Below are 19907 nucleotides of genomic sequence, written 5' to 3'. Positions count from 1 at the left end.
CAACCTAACCCCTGGTGTAGCTGGCAGGAAAGCTTCTCCCATCAACATACCTACCACCTCTCAGGGAGGTGGATTAACAATGCCAAAGGAAGAGCTCTCTCCCCTCAGTGCAGAGCATTTTCATTAAAGCACTCTAGTGGTGCTACTGCATTGAGGCAGCTGTGCCAATGCAGCATTTTAAGTGTAGACTTGCCCCATGTCTTTGTTGCAGAGTTAACTGAATTACTCCTCTCAAGTTAGCCTACTTGAAGTGAGAGTGGCCACACTGTGAAATAACCGTGGAGTTGCTGCATCTATATGTTTGCACTGGTGCTGTACTCACTTGTGTGTGGCACTAACACATCTGAGGGGACATCTCATTGTTTTTAGTGCTGCACTAAGCTGAGTCGCTAATGAATTATTTCCCAGTGAATCCTGAGGGAACTTGTCTGTCCTTTCTGGGCACAAAGGGAATTGTGGGAAAGCATTGGCAGTCTAGCAGCACTCAAGTGGCACTAGTCTATGCCCATAATACACAGTGGTCATGTTAGCAGCTGATGAATTGCTCTAACTTGAACTAGAACTATACCCTGGTGGGCCAGCCAACTTGAGTTAACAGCACCGCCACGCTTAAGGGAAGGGTTTTAGTGTGTGGATGGGACTTGAGTTAGAGGCTACACTTGAGTTATAACTTGAACTTGCATTGAAGACAAGCCCAAAGCACTTGCAAGAATGAGACGACAAATGGGTGAAAACGTGCTTGTACACATTCTTAGAATACTTCCTCTTGCAGGTGTCCCTGCATATTCAGAGATGGAAGGTAGAAAATTCAGTATTTGTGTGGCTCGTAGATCATACATGACAATTACCCCATTGAAAAAGACAATCCATTTAAAAAAAAATTAAGGGATGGCTCTGAACTACAAAGTTAGCTTCCAGATCAGAACTTCTCAAAGCTCAAAGGTGCATGGCTCTAGGGTTTAAAACAAAATAGCAATGAAATGTTAATCATTTTTCCACTGCATTCCTCAAGACAACTTTCCTAGGCTAATGTATTTCAGTGGATTTAAAGGATGTGTCCCAGTTTTCCTACTCAAATGAATTCTTTTTTAAAATCTTTCATACATTGCCACGTATGCAAAAATGAAAGAGGTCCAGTAATGCACAAAAAGCAATGCACAAAAAGCAATGTACAAAAAGATTAATTAAACCTAATTAAATGGATTGCTTTCACAGACCGATAGAAAAGCAATCAGTCCATGTCATCAAAACAATTTGCATGACAATGTTCTTGTATTGTTATTGTCCCATGCTAGGTCCCCCCTTCCCCCACTTTTTTTCAACTGCCTGAATCACTGTGGAGCAGCAGCTATAGGAGCCCATTTGCATTAATTAAAGGAGATCTATACCCTGTAGTCCAATTTAGTTGACAAGCAGATTTAGTGAAATACCAGTAATATAATCTCTCTTAAACTTACTATTTTTAATGAGAATTTACTGTTCAGGTGGTCCTTTTTCAGGTAGAATCTAACACATGAAAGATTTCACATGATGCTTGCTGGTTATTTTCTTCTCATTAATACATTTGGATGTGTGCTTTCACAAATAAATATCCTACTTAGATCTAGTTATAATGATGTACGTTTTCAAAATATCCATACATTTCAAATCTCACCTAGTAACCCTCGCCCTCAGAAATGTTTTGCATTAAAATTAATGCCAACCTTTGTGCAAGACTCTTCCCCTCCCCCTACATTATTTAAAGTGATGCTGCAGTATATAATTTATATAACATTTGTGTGTTGCTGTATTTTAACTCTGTCTGTGCAGTGTTCCGAGCTTTACTTGGCTTTAGTAATGGAGGTGGGTTGCACAGGAGGCTTAAGAAATAAATATATTTATAATAACTGCTACAGGGCTTGGTCCTACAAACACTTAGTGAGTAACTTTACTTATGTGAACAGGCCCAATGGGGAGGGGGGATTTTGCACCCCCATTTTAAATCACCATGCGGAGAGGACTCCTATATGTAGATCTGCTGCCCTTTGGCCCTTTCCGCCCCAAAAGAGCTGGTCAGCTGCCACCACACTCCCACCACCCCTCTGCCGGACTCTGTGGAGGCTTTTCCACTGGTTCAAGGATCCACAAATGGAATGGGAGCAAGCACTGCATAGAAGGCACATCATCCCCACACAGGCCAAGGAGAGATTACCTGTGAAAGGCCATACAGCCAGCTGGATGGATCCTGCACAATGAGCATCCTCCTTTAAGTGGAGTCTTGGGGGCAGCTGTGGACAGGTGAGGCATGGTAAATAGGTTCCCCAGGAGCATTCTACACAGGGGTCCTGCAGCTTGTTCTGTGAAGGGGGAACCTTCTGATGGAATGATAGGGAAACAGCCACAAAGGAATCTGTGTGGAGTTTTCTTCACCATTCTAGGGGCTTTGCTGCACCCTTTGACTTTAGTGGCAGTGCTCAGGTGAGCTATGAACTGAGTTTGTAGTTTGTCCCTAAATTCAAGAGTCCACCAACAACATCACATTATTTTTCTATGGCTAGAAAATCACCCCGCCTTTTAAGATGATGTCAAGTGATGGTTAAAAGTCCCTCATGCCATAAGTGTGAATTCCTCTTCGGTCTATAAAGGTTGATCTTCCAGACAGAGCTGATCTTTTCACGGGATGCTCATCATTGGACCCCCCACATGAGAGGAGGGGCTCCTCCCTTAGGTGCAGCCTTCTGAGCATTTGCCCAACTTGTCTCTCTGACTGTCTGCAAAGGCTAGGGGGAAAAAAATCCTATCTTGTGGATTTCTTTGCTTACAGCCCTCACTCCATTTTGATGTGGTCTGATGGTGGATCTGTTCTGCATGAACTTGGAAATACCACTGAGATGGAGGCTAGACTTATGTCCAACCAACCCTCCACACAGGTATTTTCTTCCAGTTCCAGACCATATTAGGAGACCAATACCAGACAGGGTCAGGGTCACATATCCACTGACTTGGAAAGCCCTCTTCGGATGATATCCTAATCTGATAAGAGGTTAGTCTTGTTTGAATGTGAGTCACTTCCCCTTTCACCCTTCAAAGCCCTCACAGGTTCCTGAAGCCATGTCTACACTACAAAATTATGTCAACTTAACTTACGCCAGCATACAGCCACCGCAGTTATTAAATTGCTTGTGTGTGTGTACACTTGGCTCCTCATGTCGGTGGTGCACGTCCTCACCAGGAGCGCTTGTATCGATTGTATTGTCAGTGTGGGGCATTAGGGGATGGCTCCTAAAAGCCAGCAACAACCAACGTAACCAATGCAGTGTCTACACTTACACTGCGTCAACGTAATTACTTTGACCATGACTCTATGCCGCTCAAGGAGGGGGTGTTATTAAGTCAGTGTAGAGAGGCACTTACGTCAACGGGAGGCAAATTTAAGTGAAGACACTTCCACAGCGAGCTCGACACACGGCAGCTTACGTTGACTTAACTGTGTAGTGTAGACCAGGCCAAAGACTGCATATCTTGATCACTGTACCTTTGTTAAGTGTCTTGTTAGGGAGAAGAGGGATGGACAGACTTCAGTAAATGAAGGACATCTATGCTAAAGTCTAAACCTTCTGGGATTTATTGTAGATGCTCTGACTCTAACCTTTAATACTCTGTTTAAGGGCAGCTGCCTCTTGATCACCCCCTTTGGGTATGTCTGCCCTGCAAAAAAAAAGACCTGCACCAGCAAGTCTCAGAATCCAGGCCAACTGACTCAGGCTTGAGGGGCTCACACTACAAGGCTAAAAATAGCAGTGTAGCTGCCCCCACTTGGGCTGGAATTTGGGCTTGCTCCAGGCCAAGCAGGAATGTCCACACTGCTATTTTTAGCCCTGTACTGCCAGCCCCGCATGCCCGACTCAGTTGACCCAGGCTCTGAAACTCATTGCTATGGGGTTTGTTTAGACGTGCCCTTTGTGGCCAGAGGTGGGTGTGCAGCACCCTGCCTCTGTTTCCTCTCTTCAGTCTTTCTCGTGGCTAACTGCCCCTGCACTCAGGGCTGGTTTAATAACAGAGGGAACTGAAAACAATTCGCAGACTCCCAAAATAAGGTCGGTCGCCACTACACAAAAGTTCATGTTCATCTCTGGCTCTGATACCATACACAGCGCTATCCTTCTGTCCCCGTCTGCTCCTCTCGAAGCTGCCACTGCCAGCCCTTTCTCAGCTCCTGGCTCTGGCTTGCTTCTCCTGCCAGACTCTCCCTGTTCTGAGGCAGAAGGCAGAACAAGTATTGCCCTTCTACAGAGAGCTCCTCCTGGGTGGCTGGGAGAGAGGGGACCTCTGCCCCACCCTAAAGTACAGGATTCCTGGTCCCAGGCCCTTAAAGGAACAGTGTCCTGGATTTTTCTCATTCAACTACTAATTCCCTGGGACCGCTTCCTCTCTTCCAGCTTTGGACATTTCATGAGCCTTTGTTTGTTCCAGTGTTCCTGGAACAGGGTCTTTGTGACATGTAATAGGGTATGCTGCCCTTTAAGCCAAAGGGGGCCCAGTGTCAGTACAACTGCATCTATATTCTGTCTCTGTGGTCCACCAAGGGCTCCCACTTTAGCCTTCTGGCTCTCAACCATCCCTTCCTTTCCTGCTCATTGCTGGCTGCTGGATGTCACTTTATCTCTGGCTTGGAGCACCGGTAAGGGTTCTTTTAGTGATGACGTTGGCATTCTCCCTTACCATTTCTCTTAGAAATTACTTTTATTATCTTTATGACATGTCAGTGACCGAAAGTGAGAGGGTGGGATAGATTATTCTTTAATGACTTCTTCAAACATTTTAAAACACTGATTTTACCTCCGCATTCCCCTATCCCTTTTAGTCTGCCATTCTTTGATGCCCATTGATAAATGAGGTGAAGCTACAGTGCTAATACAGATTTGCCCAGAGCAGAATTTCAACCAATGCTAGCCATTATTCTTTGCACTTTGCAATGTCTCAATGTGGCATAAACACTTTGAAACTTCAGACTGTCTCTGGACTATCGGATGTCCTTTTGAAGGATAGTCTTTTCAGTCTGTCCTTAGACACTCAGACACTTTCCTCTGTTAAGTTTAAAATATCAAACCTGACACAACAGCAAAGACCATTTGTAATAAAGTTTTGTTTGTCTGGGACCAGAAAACCCCAAAGTAATATGAACCCTTCACTGTCCTCTTTTTCCCTTCTAGGTCATCTTTAGCATTTTCCTCCCAATTTAATAAAGAATTTAATTTCACAAAGATATTTTAGTGCTTTATCATTTAGGAGATGGGAAGAACTGACAAGAAGATGCTTAAGTGGACTGAACGAAGAGAAGTGCCAATAACTAAGAACATAAAAAGAGGAGATTACCTTGTAGGTGGCTCCATATTGCATAAGGATCTATAGACAGCAGGCATAGATTCTGGTATGGTAGCTAGAATCAGACTTGTGCTAATATACTTCTATTTCTCATTCCTTTGTTTATTTTGTCCTTTATCTCCATAAAATATTGAGCATTGTGAGGAACTGGAACACTGTTCTCATAAAAAGAAATTTATGACCAGTACATAGATGCACCTGCTGATACTTTGGCTCTTACAAAAATAAAATAAGACAACTGAACTGCACATATTTGCTTTTGTTCTTGCCCATGTTATGCATTATAACAGTAACATACAGCACCTGCCAACTGCACCTATTTAGCAGGGTCTGTTATATCTTTTTGCAAAATGTAGCTGGTTTTTTTCCCACTTTGCACATTTATTTTGCTTCAGAAATAAAACAGGGGAAAGTGTTAATTGTTTGAACTGTACTGCCTTGCCTAATTTAGAATATAAGATCTTTAGGGTAGAGATAGTGGGTTCAACCCATTGTTGTATCCAGTCTTTGCTTGATGCAACCGGAATTGGGGGAGCTGGTTGTGGCTCCCTGGTCTTGGGGGGGCAGGGTCAAGGAAGCCACTGTGGACCCCCAAGCAGTTAGAGCAGCACCAGGGCTGCTCTAAGCTATACCCAGGCTGCACCAGCCTCTAATAGACCACCTGACAGTTGTGGATTGCCAGAGTGCAACACATTCCTCTGATGTAGGGGAAATCCCCAGTTGGCTGGTCACGGCATCTTTGTGCTCCCAGAGCAGCATAAAAGGGCCACAGTGGGACTCAGCATTGAGCCTTGTCTCTTCCTCTCTGTATGTGCAGTGCACTGACAGTGCTCAGTCAATAAAGTGATGTTAATAGTCACACAGTAGGAAACAAAATGTGAGCAAGAAACATCAGTCAGAGAGTATCAGATTGCTGTACAACAACCCAAATAACGTGATATGCTACATAGACAACCAAAACACCAACAGGTACCATTGGGGAGCACAAAGGCAGGAACAAGCCCTTTGAATCAGACACACTAAGATTTAAAAATGACACATCCAGTCTTGTAATAAAATAGTGAGACGAGACAAAGCAATTAGCCAAACAATGGTTCTTTGGTGGGGGAAATGGGAGGCATTCTTTTAATGGTCCCAAGTTTTATAATGGCTTGATATTTTTCAGCTGCTTCTTCAGATGTAGTGAGATTCAACAGAAGTTTTAGTCCTTCAGGTATGAAAAGCAGTAATACACACAGTAAAACCAAATCAAAGATCCAAGAGAGTTATTTTTCTTCTATAATAGACTATTAAATACCAGAGAAAACAACAAATCACCCTCGTGGGAAGGGGGGCACTGGAGTTTCTAGAAGATAAATCTCCAGATGTTCTTACACTTGAATATTTCCATAGGGGCTGCAGACATGTCCGTCTTTTGCCCCTGAAATGGGCCCCATTAAGTGCTGCCAAAGAGATCCACATGAGGATCATTCATATTTCCATACATTAAAACATGCCGCCAGGGGTGTAGTTGCTTATCCCAGTCCTTCCTCTGCCCGCCAGGCAGGTCTGACTGTGACAGGCCTGGCTGTGTAAGGGCTTTCCAGGGCCACACATTCCCTGCACATGAACAGTAGATCATTAGTAATCTCCTATATTTCAGGCCACACAGGGTATCATCCTATCTGACACAGACTCACTCAGTGGCACAGTTATCTGTGTCTAAGACCTTGTGTCCGTGGAGCAGTGTAAGTGACTGCACTATGGACGTGCTGCTCAGCATTAACAAGTAAGTCTGGGAGAGAAAGCAGTGAGGGACGTGGATAATGGATTGATTTTGAGCTGGGTAATGGTGGCAACTGATTTGGGCATGTACTGTTGATGAGGGCAATTGGCCTAACTTCACAAATCCAGTAAACACACTAAGAAATCTGTTATCTACAGCCAGGCATTCAGATATCACAGAATATGCTCCAAGGAGAAAGTCTGGGATATACACCTTAACACACTTAAAACCACCTTCACCAGACCAGGACATGCCACCAGAGAAGTAGATTGCATCATGGATCAGGCCACCCAAATATCCCAAGAGAACCTACTTCGGTACAGAATGAATCCTCCCGACCACACACCCCTAGTTGTCACCTACCACCCCAGACTGGAACCCATACGGGGTATTATCAAACAGTAACAACCCATATTCGATGGGGACCACATCCTGAAAGAATTATTTTCTGAACCCCCTTTTCTGGCCTTCAAACAACCCTCCCAGTTCATCATCTCATCATCAGCAGCAAGCTCCCCAGAGACCAGGACATACCAGCTCAAAGCAGCACCAGACCCCGTCCGAACAACAGATGCAAAACCTGTAAACATACCTCCATTGCTATGATGATCAACACCACCACAATACACCTTTCAAGATCCACAGGTCCCGCAACATGCCTATCACAATATGCGGTATACCTCATCCAGTGCACTAAATGCCCCAACAACTATGTGGGTGAAACCAGACAATCACTATGCTCTTGAATGAGCTCACACAGAAAAATGATAAAAGCCAAAACCACGGTATCACCTGTGCGGGAACACTTTTCACAAAGCAATCTCTCTATATCTGACCTCTGAGGCCTCATCTTTAAAGGAAACCTGCACAACACTTTCAAAAGACAAACCTGGGAGTTTAAATTCATAACTGTGCTAGACACTAAAAATCATGGTCTGAATAGAGACACTGGATTTAAAGCTTATTACAACAAATTATAACTCACTAATCCCCCTCCCATGTTTCTTCTTCTTCACCACCCCCCTCATGACTGGGGAGGTGTTAACAGGCCACTTCCCCTTGAAATATGTATTAACTACTTATGCTAAACAATCTGTTCCACCTTGTATCTAGCTGTGACACCCTGAGTACCTTTCCCAGAGTTCTGTGTAGCTCGAAAGCTTCTCTCTCACGAAGAGAAGTTTTCTCCAATAAAAGATACGACCTCACCCAACTTGTCTCTCTGATGGAAACTAAAGATTTTTGGTGAACTGGTGCTCCCACTGCATTTTTCACATATAATCTCAAATGCCTTGAATAGTCAAAGTACTTAATCACATGCTTAACTTTAAGCATGTGCTTAAGTCATATTGATTCCAATGGAACATAGTAGATGTTTAAGTGCTTTGCTGAATCAGGGCCAAAATCTGTAGGACAGGGATTCTAATATAAGTAACATTCTCTGCTATTGGGCCTAAACTGTTATCACTAATCAAGGCGAAATGGACATTCTCACATGCATACAGAGTATTTCCTATTTTGGCCATGATGGATTATAATATTTATCTCTTATATAAGATCATGTCATTAAAGAGATGCCCAACCACGCCATATGTCCCGAAGGAAAATACCAAATGGGTAATGCTCATTTTGTCCTTCTGAGCCAATGTTCATTCCAAGCAGACAGATAACAGGGAGTCAGGTTTAGGGATTCGTCTTGTCATGTCCTCATACCGCTTTCTGACACATCCATGCGCATGCCATTGCCTAATCATTGCACTCCGCCAGGTCACTGGAAGAGCATCACACTCAAGCAGTTGGCATCACAGGAGATGCTTCGTATTTTGAGGCTCTCTGCCGCAGCCACACGTACCAGGGCCAGTGATATAGCCCCACTTGATCATCACTTCTCTAGACCGGGCCAACTCCAGTGCGCTATTGATTAAGGGAAGTCCAGGGTTGATCTGCACTGAGTGGTAGGTGCTCGACTGGTGGGAGCCAGAGCACATAAGCTAGAGAGTCATTCTCTACTCTTGTTTGCCATAACTGAACCCTTGTCTGTTTGGGTGACAATGGTTTGGGCTTAATGGTGGCAAGACAGCTTTGTTGTGACTTCAGTCAACTCAGCATCAGTGTTATGTAGCCGAGCGGATGTCTTGGATCTGTGCATTGCTTTGTGCATTTGACTCTACAAGCAACTACGCAGCACGTATCAGGAGGAGCAATACCTGAGAGGATGAAGAGGTTGTGACGTGGGTAGGCTTAAGGCATCCTGTAATATAGCAGCAGGCAGTGTTAACAGATGGAAGAAGGTTTAGGGAAGGAAGAAGCAGAGGCATCAGAAAATCAATGGAGAGTCTTAGCAGAGGGGGGAGCCCAACAGTGGGAAATCAGTGAGGCATCTTTTCCTTGGGAGGCAACAGGGAAACCAATAAGGAGCTCAAGGGACAAGAGTGCAGTGGGCAATCAGAAGTATGATCTGTCCAGAAGCAGAGGCAGGAGAGCGAGCAGGGGAGCCATTAGAGAATCTCCCGCCTCCAATTTCCGATTTGGTGTGAGCAATAGCAAGCTGCTCTGAAAAACTGCTTGGCTTTGGAGAAAGGCTTTTTTTGTCCCTTTCACTGTAGGATAAATCCAGTACACTTCAAGTGGAGTTAGCTCACATTAGCTGCATTACACCATCAAAATACACCATCCTAAGAATGTTTAACTGGCTGGAACATTAAGTTTGCTTTCACCCCTAAGGAAACCTTTTGAGATAAAGATGCTGAAAACTCCAGGCCCGGTCTGTCCATATACATTTGTTCATTGCCATAGATTTGAGGTGACTTTGACTCAGCTACACCCTTATAATGGTTTGAATCAAATACATCCTCAAAATTACAAAATATGACCCAGAGCCTGCAAATTCTCATTCTGACATGCTGCTTCATTGGTATTATTGTCCCATGAGCAAAGATTACTCCTGTGAGTAAGGGATTTCAGGGCTAGTCTCTATGTTGAGGTACTTTCAGAAAGCTGAGAAATAGGTTCATCTCAAGAAGAGCTCTGTCCCAGCTGCAACTTAATGTGAAACATTTAGATGAACAGTATCAGAGGGGTAGCCGTGTTAGTCTGAATCTGTAAAAAGCAACAGAGGGTCCTGTGGCACCTTTGAGACTAACAGAAGTATTGGGAGCATAAGTCTTGCATCTGAAGAAGTGAGGTTCTTACCCACGAAAGCTTATGCTCCCAATACTTCTGTTAGTCTCAAAGGTGCCACAGGACCCTCTGTTGCTTTTTATTTAGATGAACAAAGACTAAAGAAAAAGAAAAATCTACCTGTGAGTTAAACAACAAGAAAATGTTACTAGTGAGTATATACTTACCCGCCCCCTCAGTTTATTTACCTAGAAATGTGAATCATTTAAAGCCAGATTTTGATACCTTTACTCTGTTTAGTAATCCCACTGACTTTAGGGGGTTACTCATGAAGTAAGGTACTATTCAGCATAAGTAACGACATCATAATCTTAAAAGTTAATCATGTAGGGTCGGATTCTTTCACCCATACACCCACTGAGCAGCTCCTTTCTATGCAAGGAGTCCCAGTGAAGTCATTGTATGAACCATGGCAAAAAAAAAAAATTCAATTTATTATGCAAAAAAATCGATGCTTTTGAGTTAAAAAAAGAAGAGCCATCAGTATTACAATAATACATGGATTATTTCATTGGAAAGCTGACGGCATATAATAGAGCAAACACTTCGATAAAGAAGATGATGCCTTTTCTTTTTTATTTCTAAAAAAGTGGCTAATTCCTACTTTGAGTGTTTTGATACTTGATCAAACATTTAATTCACATTTATATTTAAAGAAATTATATTTTAAGAACATGCACTTCTGCTCATTCCCTCTTCACTCATTAAATTCTTCTGGGTTAAGGCCAGTACTGTTAGGGAATAATTGTTGTAGGCCTATTTGAAGAAATCAGTCTTGATGGATTTGAAGGAGGGTTTAGTTACTGGGAGGATTGGAACCAGAATTCCCAGGACTTTTTACCCTGGTTACTTTCTTCTTTTCTTTCCCTCCCAGGAGCGGCACCAGGGTTTTTAGCGCCCTAGGCGGGGGTCCTTCCGCACTCCCGGTTGTTGTCGGCAATTCTGCGGCGGGGGTGTCCTTCCGCGCTCCCGGTCTTTGGGGCACTTCGGCGGTGGGTCCCGGAGCGAGTGAAGGACCCGCCGCAGAATTGCCGCTGAAGACCCAGAGCGCGGAAGGACCCCCCGCCGCCGAATTGCCGCCGAGGGCGGCAAAATGCTGCCCCCCCAAATCCTGGCGCCCTAGGCAACCGCCTAGGTCGCCTAAATGGAAGCGCCGGCCCTGTTCCCTCCCTCAAGTGAAAATGTCGTGAGTTCCTTGGTTCTGGCATGCCATGTTCTTGTCCTTGGAAATATACTTCACAATGAATTCTCTTTTCAAAGGAAGCATTCAGTGTCTAGAGAAGTTTCGTGTTTTCAAAAGGCCATTTTGTGGGTATTTTAATGAACATGAATACTGTACACAGCGAATCTGTGGCATGTGCAGCCAGCAGCACTGAAAACCTTCAACTCCAGACATTAAGTTTGCAAAACAAGACTACCCATGTGTCACTGACTGTGGTTCAAATAGACCATGGCACTTTAGCGGCAAACAGAATCAAAATCAGATCAGTTTTGGTGACATGTCTCAGAGCCATGTGAAAGGTAACCACATAAAAAATAAAGTATATTAGTAATATTATTTAAACATAACTTGGGTAATGCAGACGGCAACTTGAATACACAAGCTTGAAAAACTTACCAGCAGGTGTTATGGTAGTTTTCGGTGCTGGAAGTAAACTCCTGCGGGGAGTTGCTGTGCTGGTTGATACCTGCAGTGCAGTCCTACTGGTCCCCTTGGGTAAATCTTTAGAAGGCACAGATGCCTTAGGAGGGGTTTGATCTTCATTGCCAAAGTTTGAACCTGCAGGAGTCCAAAATTGCACTAATTATAACTTCATAAAAAATGTATAAGTTCTGGAGCATAGACTGAACTCATGTTTACAATATAACCTATAAAGGGATATTCTCCTCATTACTCAGAGGAGTAATGGCTCTGTTACATGTCTATTTCTCCCAATGCAACCGGTTATTCACAGGTAAAGGGTTCCCAATACTGAATTTCTATTATGTTAAGTCTAGGCTGCTTTTAGGGCCTGATTCTGATAGCACTTACTACCGGCCTCCTTAGTGCTTACTACTGTAAGCATTTTTGCTTGACTACTGTGCATGGAGCCACCGATGTTAGTAAGCAGTGCCTCTGGTATGTAAGATCAGAGCCAGAAGGCTTAGCACCTTGCAGAATCGAGTCCTTAATCAGCAAGGGTTTGTTACAATCAGTTCTTCTGATCTTATACAGAAATTTGAATGATAACATGAAAAGAAAAATCTGCTTTAATCAGCACATCCTTTTCAATCACATTCTCATATTTAATCTAAGGTTGCCAAGGTTTCCATTTGATACAGACCTTTCAAAACCCCTGTATGTGTTCATTTGGCTTTCCTGTATTTGCCACCTAAGAAATAATTACATCCCATGCTCCTTGCAGATACAAGGAAATCATTTTTTTTCTACATTTAAAAAAGTAACAGTGGAGTGTCTTATCTATTAAGTAGAAAGCCTAAGTGGAGTGAGAGATTACCGCATGTTTGGACTTGAACATTTGCAGAAATATGAAGCATTTGCTTGAAAAATGAGCACAGACACTGGCAAAAAAGACACAGAATTTCACAGACTATAATTTTTATTTTCATTATTTTAAACAGAGAGGAATAAAATGTTATTTAGGTATGGCCTGTAGGGAAATGATAACATTATTAAAATAGCTAGCATGCCAAAGTCTTCAGTCTTTTTAAGATGTAGGCTTCTTATTCATGCATAAAGAGACTCTTTTCATTTTCTTTCTGAACATCTTAGGATCTGTTATAAAAAAGGTGCACGTTTCAAAAAGAAAAGCACCTTTTCTGATAAAAGGAAAAACTGTATCACCCAGCTTTGAAAAAATACCTTAAGGTTTAATGTCCCTTTAAGGTGGCTTGCGTGCAGGTCTTAAGTTAAAGGAGTGTGCCTAAAGTCTACATGAATTGCTACAAACACATTTAAAAGACAAAGTGGGTGAGGTAATATCTTTTATTGGACCAACTTCTCTTGGTGAGAGAGACCAGCTTTTGATCCACACAGAGCTCTTCTTCAGGTATAGGAAAGGCAGAAGGAGCTCTGTGTGGCTCGAAAGCTGGTCTCTCTCATCAACAGAAGTTGGTCCAATAAAAGATATTACCTCACCCACCTTGTCTCTAACATCCTGGGACTGACACCGCTGCAACTACACTGCATACTACAAACACATTTGACCTTTACTCAAATAACAAGCTACATTACAAATTCAAATTAAACCATCTACTGTATCTGAATGGGAGCAGAAAAACCACAAGCATGTATCATCCATGCACATAATATCCCTAATACATTACACAGTTGTGTTGCTTCAGAATTACAGGAATTTTTCACCAGTTTAACAAACGTTAAAGATTATGGAGCTAATTCTCTGCTGGCAGAACTCCACTGACTTCAATGAAGTTACACCACCAGGAAATTTGGCCCAACCTGTATAATGTTCACTGCATGTGTGCATGCTGAAGGCTCTCCTGGATGTTAGTGATATTTTATTAGCCATGCTCTCATTTAATCATTTAACTACATACTGCTAAAATTATTAACTGTTCTTTGAAATGTGCTCACCTAGCTGATTTGGGATGATTTTTTTTTTAAGTATAGGAATTACCTCAAGAGGAAATATTTCTTATTTGCAGAGATATACAGCTCAAATGTCCTTTTACTGAAGCCTCATATGTCTATCTTTTATTCTCTTATGTGAAATTTATTATACAGAGAATATTTCAATTTAGAAATCTGGCTAGCTTCCAACATGGAAGCAATTCTTCTGTCTGAAGCATGAGGTGCCAGGGGAAGCTATATAATCTATTCTGAGAGAGATCTTGCATTACAAATTTTATATATATATAATTCCCCCCCCCCCCCCCCCCCCGTTTTTTAGTGTGAAGTGCAGCTGGCAACAAAAAGCCTTGCCCTTTGAAACACAACAGAATAGGGCCAATAATTAAAGGATCATTACAGGCTGAATTGAAAGCCACCTGAAATGTGATGTGATCATATACCAGGTATCCAGAAATGCCCAGTACCTGGAGAGTGATGTTAATGCCTATGGACATTTCCTGTGACATACACAGTTGTGCAGACAATAGAACAGAAGAGGAACAAATACCCTCAGAATTTTTTAAATTATTTGTTCTGTTATTCATCTTTTAATAAGGAGATACTGAATTCTTGAGGATGTCAAGTTGAATGGCAAGATTTATAGATCCAATGTACCACGCTGAGGCCATTGTTTTACTTAAGGAACAATACATCTCATCTTGCTGTTCACCCAAATATGAAGTCTATACATATGTGAATGTGTGTGGGAATACATGTGTGCACACAGACACACGTATGTTTACATAATCTCAAGGCTGTTCCCACTGATGTCACTGGGGACAGGATTGGGCCCTCATTGTTCCAATCATTCGAGCAGCAGGGCTGGAATTCCAGCTTGCTACATACATTTCCGGAAATTTTCTTTTCTTTTAAGCTAACATTCTAAAGCAGAGAGTAAATTAAACCCCACTACTCCTCACCTCCTGAGAGGAGACTAATAGTTTCATTTAACTCAGTGCAGCCACTTACCTCGCGGAAGCAAATTAGATAACATGATGACTCCTCACTTAACAATTTTCAGTCAGTCATGACAGCACGTTTCCATCTATGGCCCATGAGTGACTCAATATTATTTGCTCTCTTAAAATCTTCCTATTCCTTATTTTTTTATTAAAAAGAATATACAGAAACAGCAAGTTGTGCAGATGCATGAAAGTTGTTTCCACGGGATTACTTGGCTGTAACCTCCATCCTTCCTTGCCCACTCCTCTTTCCACTTTGCCCTCAATTGTTGTGTCATGTGTAAAACTTAAGCCATGTCTACACTTACAAGCGTACAGTGGAACCGCTGTACTGATACAGCTGAGCTCTCCCGTCGACATAATAAAACCAGCTCAGTGAGTGGCAGTAGCTATGTTGGCGGGAGACGCTCTCCTGCTGACATAGCGCTGTGCAGATTAGAGCTTATGCTGGCAAAATTTATGCCACTCAGGAGGGTGGTTTTTTCACACCCCTGAGTGACAAAAGTTTTGCCGACATAAGTGCTAGTGTAGACATGGCCTTAGATTCTAAGCTCTTCTGTGAAGCACTGGCACATCTCATGGGTGCTATAAAAGAAACAAATACACATATATTGTTCTTAATTATAGACCAGCATGATGACCTTGGGGGAGAACACTTCCTGAGTATTAACAACGTGCTGAGTGGCTAAGGGCCTTCTGCTACACTCCTGGTTATCGACTCCTTACTGCAAGTCATTGATCCCTCAGGATTCCTTCTTCCCTTTCTGTGGAAAAACATGTGGAAGATGAACAGATTTGTGAGCCATCTGGGGAGTCATGGTTGCACCCCACCCATCCTTCTACAGTGCAGGGCATGTGGATATATGGAAAGGTCAAAGGTGGGCCAACTAGTGTAGGCTAGGGATTTAAATGAAACGGTGAATCAAAAACAGGTTCCCAGCCTGATACACAGACAACAGGCTGTGCGCCTCACAGTTCCCTATCCTCATCCTGGCAGCACAGTTAGTAGATTGGTTAGATTTCTGTTAGCCTTTAAAAGCGGCAGGTTTTTTTTGCACATACCAGTAGTTCCTTTATTTTACCAAATACCAAATGAAAAAAATTAAAAAGCATGAATAGTTACACACATTTTTTAGGCAAAAAAAAGTCACTGGGATTTTTAAAAAATCCTTTGTTTAACTTGAAAGAAATTCAATCATTTTGCCAAGAGAACATATCGCTTTGCGCACACCTAAGTCTGAGCAGAGTTCCATTATTGAACAGTAAACAGTGCAGAAGATTTTGACACAGAAGATTTTGCATGGAAGACTGGCCAATGGCAAGTGGGCTAGCATAGTGACAGCTTTCTTTATCTATATTTGTTAGTGTCCTACAGTTTCTTTCTGTCAGAGAACTTGGGCAGGCGCTGTCAAAAAGAGGCTTGTGTCTGGCAATATTTTGAACTTTTTTGTTTTATTGATAAATAAAACATGAGAAGGTACAAGAGCATTTGGAGCCAGTCCTCTTCTATGGCTCAGTGTCTCATGAGCTGCAACATGAAGCCTCTTAAACTGAGTATGTTTCCGGATCTTCACAGTAGGTCAAGCATCAAACTGTTTTGGCAGTGAGCTGGGAAATGTTAGTTACCTACTGCAGCTATAATCACACCCAAGAGGGAAACACAGAGAACGTGTCTGCATACATGCATGTTCAGTGAAGCTCTCACATTCATCCAGAGCAGTAGCCGAGACCTTTCTGTATTAACATTTCACAGACACTACTTGATGTCAAGTTTAAAAACAATAAAAAGTATGTGTAGTTGTTATAGGCAGGATACCACATAATAAATAGTAACACTACTTAGCACTTGTCATCCATATATCTCAAAGTATTTTACAAATAGGGAAAATGAGGCACAAAGGGGTCAAGTGACTTGCTCAAATTCAAACAGCAGGTCAAGGGCAGAGAGGACTATAGATAGCAGAGAAAAATCATGATCATCAGAATGATTTAAAGATGAACATTCACATGCAACGTTTTGGCCTGATTTTCTATCTGGGCTTTACCAGGTTACCCTTTGGTGCCCATAGTTTTGCTACAACAAATATTTGTAGGTGCAGTTTTGCATCTATGATTATTTGTGGGTGTAGCTCAGGTCATTTAAACACTATTTGCGGACCCAGTCTGGTTCTTAGGGTATGTCTATACTACCCGCCGGATCGGCGGGCAGCAATTGATCCAGCGGGGGTCAATTTATCGTGTCTAGTCTAGACATGATAAATCAACCCCCGAGCACTCTCTCGTCGACTCCTGTACTCCACCTCTGCGAGAGGCGCAGGCAGAGTCGATGGGGGAGCGGCAGCCGTCAACTCACCGCAGAGAAGACACCGTGGTGAGTAGGTCTAAGTACATCAACTTCAGCTACATTATTCACGTAGTTGAAGTTGCGTAACTTAGATCGATCCCCCCCCCTCAGTGTAGACCAGGCGTTAAGATGCTCCACTGACCTAAATTGTACCTGCAGATAATTACAAGGAGAATAATGGTGGTTAGCTTTGGAAAATCTAGCCTTCTCCTTCCAATGAAAGGTATGTCTGCAGTGTTACTGGACCAGAACCATGATGTCCTTTGAGACTTCTTCACAAATAAATAACAGTGTCAAACCGTGAAGATGTGAAAATGCAAAAAGCAAGACTCAAACCATTGAGACCACGTCAGAGAACAACAAATGGTTGTACTGTGACATGCTGCATAACTCAATGGGAAGGAAAATACAAAGATTACAGAAAAGATGTTATGATAACTTACAGCCAATGTCTGGTGCTCTGAGTAATAGTCTGAGCAGGAAAATCCCTAAACCATTGTGAATAAGCCAGTGACATTTAAAACAAAAATACAAGCAACATATTTCACTAGCTTAGATCATTTTTCTGTACTTTAATTATTAAACTGCCTTCTTTACTTGTGATTTCTTCCATATACCTTGGCAATCAATTTGTATACTTTAATGATAAGCTGCATAATGTGTCAGTTCACTTTCATATTGCATTAATTTAGCAGTCTTCTTTTCAATTCAGTCTTGTTTAATTATTGATGCATACAGTTCCTTTTACATATCCACTTTCATACTTTTCCACTTGATCTGAAGCTATATAATTGATCAAGAAACATAATATGAATGCATACTAGTCCATAAGGGTTAACCTTGTTCCAGCATAGTACCATTATAGAACAGATTATTAGTCCAGTTAATTCGCCTTTGCTAGCAGCCAATATCTGATATTTCAGAAAAAGGTGTAAATCCCACAATGCATCAGGCCAACTGTGTAATGGGTCATTGAGAGTAGTGATGAGGTGACAGATTTCCAATCTAGCACATGATCAGTTCATACCAAGAGGCATGAGGATTGATATTCATAATATTTTTTTTAACCTAGTTGAAAATGTTTTTATTATTGCACTTTATTTTACTGACTTCAAAGTGTACTTTTGTTCCACATTAAAACAAACTAACATATTTTACCAATGCAACTGTATAATATAATGACTGTAGTATATTGTTTGTCTACAGACATTCACACACACACAGGTCAGAATTTTAAAAAGAGCACAACACTGAAAATTGGAATCTGATTTTCAAAAGAGCTCAACCTATTTAGGCACCAAATAAGTAACCACATTTTCAAAAGCTCTCAGTCAGCACATGGTGTCACAACGGGGTGCTTGAGTGCCCTTGAAAACCTAGCGCTAATTTTGGTTCCTAAACTGGAGCTGAGTTTTTTGAAAATTTAGGCCCAGTTGGGGCTCCTGAACAACTGGAAATCTGACCTTGGCCCCACATTAATAAAACATATCACCGGTTAATCTGAAAAGTCTGGTATGTTTCTAAACCATTGAAATGCAACACAAGAAGAGAAACACTTTCAGTTACTCTATTTCTATTTTACAAGTGTACGTTTATATAATTTATTTGGCTTTTCCAACATAGACCTACACAGAAATAAAGAAAGAAAAACATCAACTGTACGTATCAAGTGCTGATCCTGCAACTTGGTTTGTGCAGATGGACCTCTTCACCTGCACAGACCATCTTGCAGGATTGAGGCATTTCTTTGATTGAAATTGTAAAGCCCTCAAATACTTCAGTAATGAGAGTGGTATAGCAGACATAATGATTATTTTAGCTCCATATAGATCAGGGGTTCTCAAACCGGGGGTCGGGATCCCTCAGGGGGTCACCAGGTTTTTACCTGGGGTGTTGCGAGCTGTCAGCCTTCACCCCAAACCCCGCTTTGCCTCCAGCATTTATAATGGTGTTAAATATATAAAAAAGTATTTTTAATTTATTAGGGGGGTGTAGCAGTCTCGGCCGAGGTTTGGCCCTCAGCGGGGCTGTGGGGTATCCCACCGCCTCGCTCTGGTCCGCCGTCTGTCCTGGTCCAGCGGTAGTGTGGGACAGCAAACACACGGTTAGGGGCTCAGACCATCAAGCAGGGGCTGAGTCAAGGGGTTTGTAGCAGCCCAGGCCCTAGGTCAGGGCAGGGCAGCAATCAAATAGTCAAGAACCCAGGCCCTTAAGCAGGGGCTGAGTCAATAAGCAAGAGGTCCCAGCCTCTCTAGGCCAGGGAAAAGGGGGAGTCTGCCACCCAAGGAGTGGGTGGCAGGGGGGACGCAGGCCCTCCCACTCCACTGCGTCCCAGCCCGGGGCCCTAGCAGCGGTGGAAACTCGCTGCTGTCAGTGGGGATCCTGGCCGCAACACACTGACATAGGCTCTGGCAGTGCTGCAGCCAGACTGGGGTCGGCTGCCCCCGGGCTACTTACACACTCCCCCTCGTAGGGTACCTGGGCCGTACTAGTGTCCTCGGTGCTCTCCACCAGCATCGGTTCCTCCGGGTAGGTAGCAAAGGGTAGATTCGGCTCCTCCTCGGGATAGCTGGAAAGGGGCAGGGTCGGCTCCTCCTCGGGGTAGCTGGAAAGGGGCAGGCTCGGCCAGTCCTTCTAAGGGTAATGGGCGAGGGGTAGGCT

At 42.8% G+C, this 19907-nt stretch overlaps 1 protein-coding gene across 1 annotated transcript in view; it reads right to left on the bottom strand.

Moving 5' to 3' along the window:
- The window catches only part of LOC112124026 (microtubule-associated tumor suppressor candidate 2), a 304990-nt gene that overhangs the window by 130513 nt on the left and 154570 nt on the right, over positions 1-19907 (bottom strand). The window contains exon 4 of the mRNA XM_026653527.1: positions 11928-12089. Coding sequence (XP_026509312.1) covers positions 11928-12089 — 162 coding nt within the window. The remainder of the gene's footprint in view (positions 1-11927; positions 12090-19907) is intronic.

This window comes from Terrapene carolina, unplaced genomic scaffold (genome assembly GCF_002925995.2).
Source record: "Terrapene carolina triunguis isolate 2854851 unplaced genomic scaffold, T_m_triunguis-2.0 Scaffold139, whole genome shotgun sequence".
NCBI lineage: Eukaryota > Metazoa > Chordata > Testudines > Emydidae > Terrapene > Terrapene triunguis.
The sequence above is the reverse complement of the archived record's forward strand: the minus strand, read 5'-3'. Positions and strand labels throughout refer to the sequence as shown.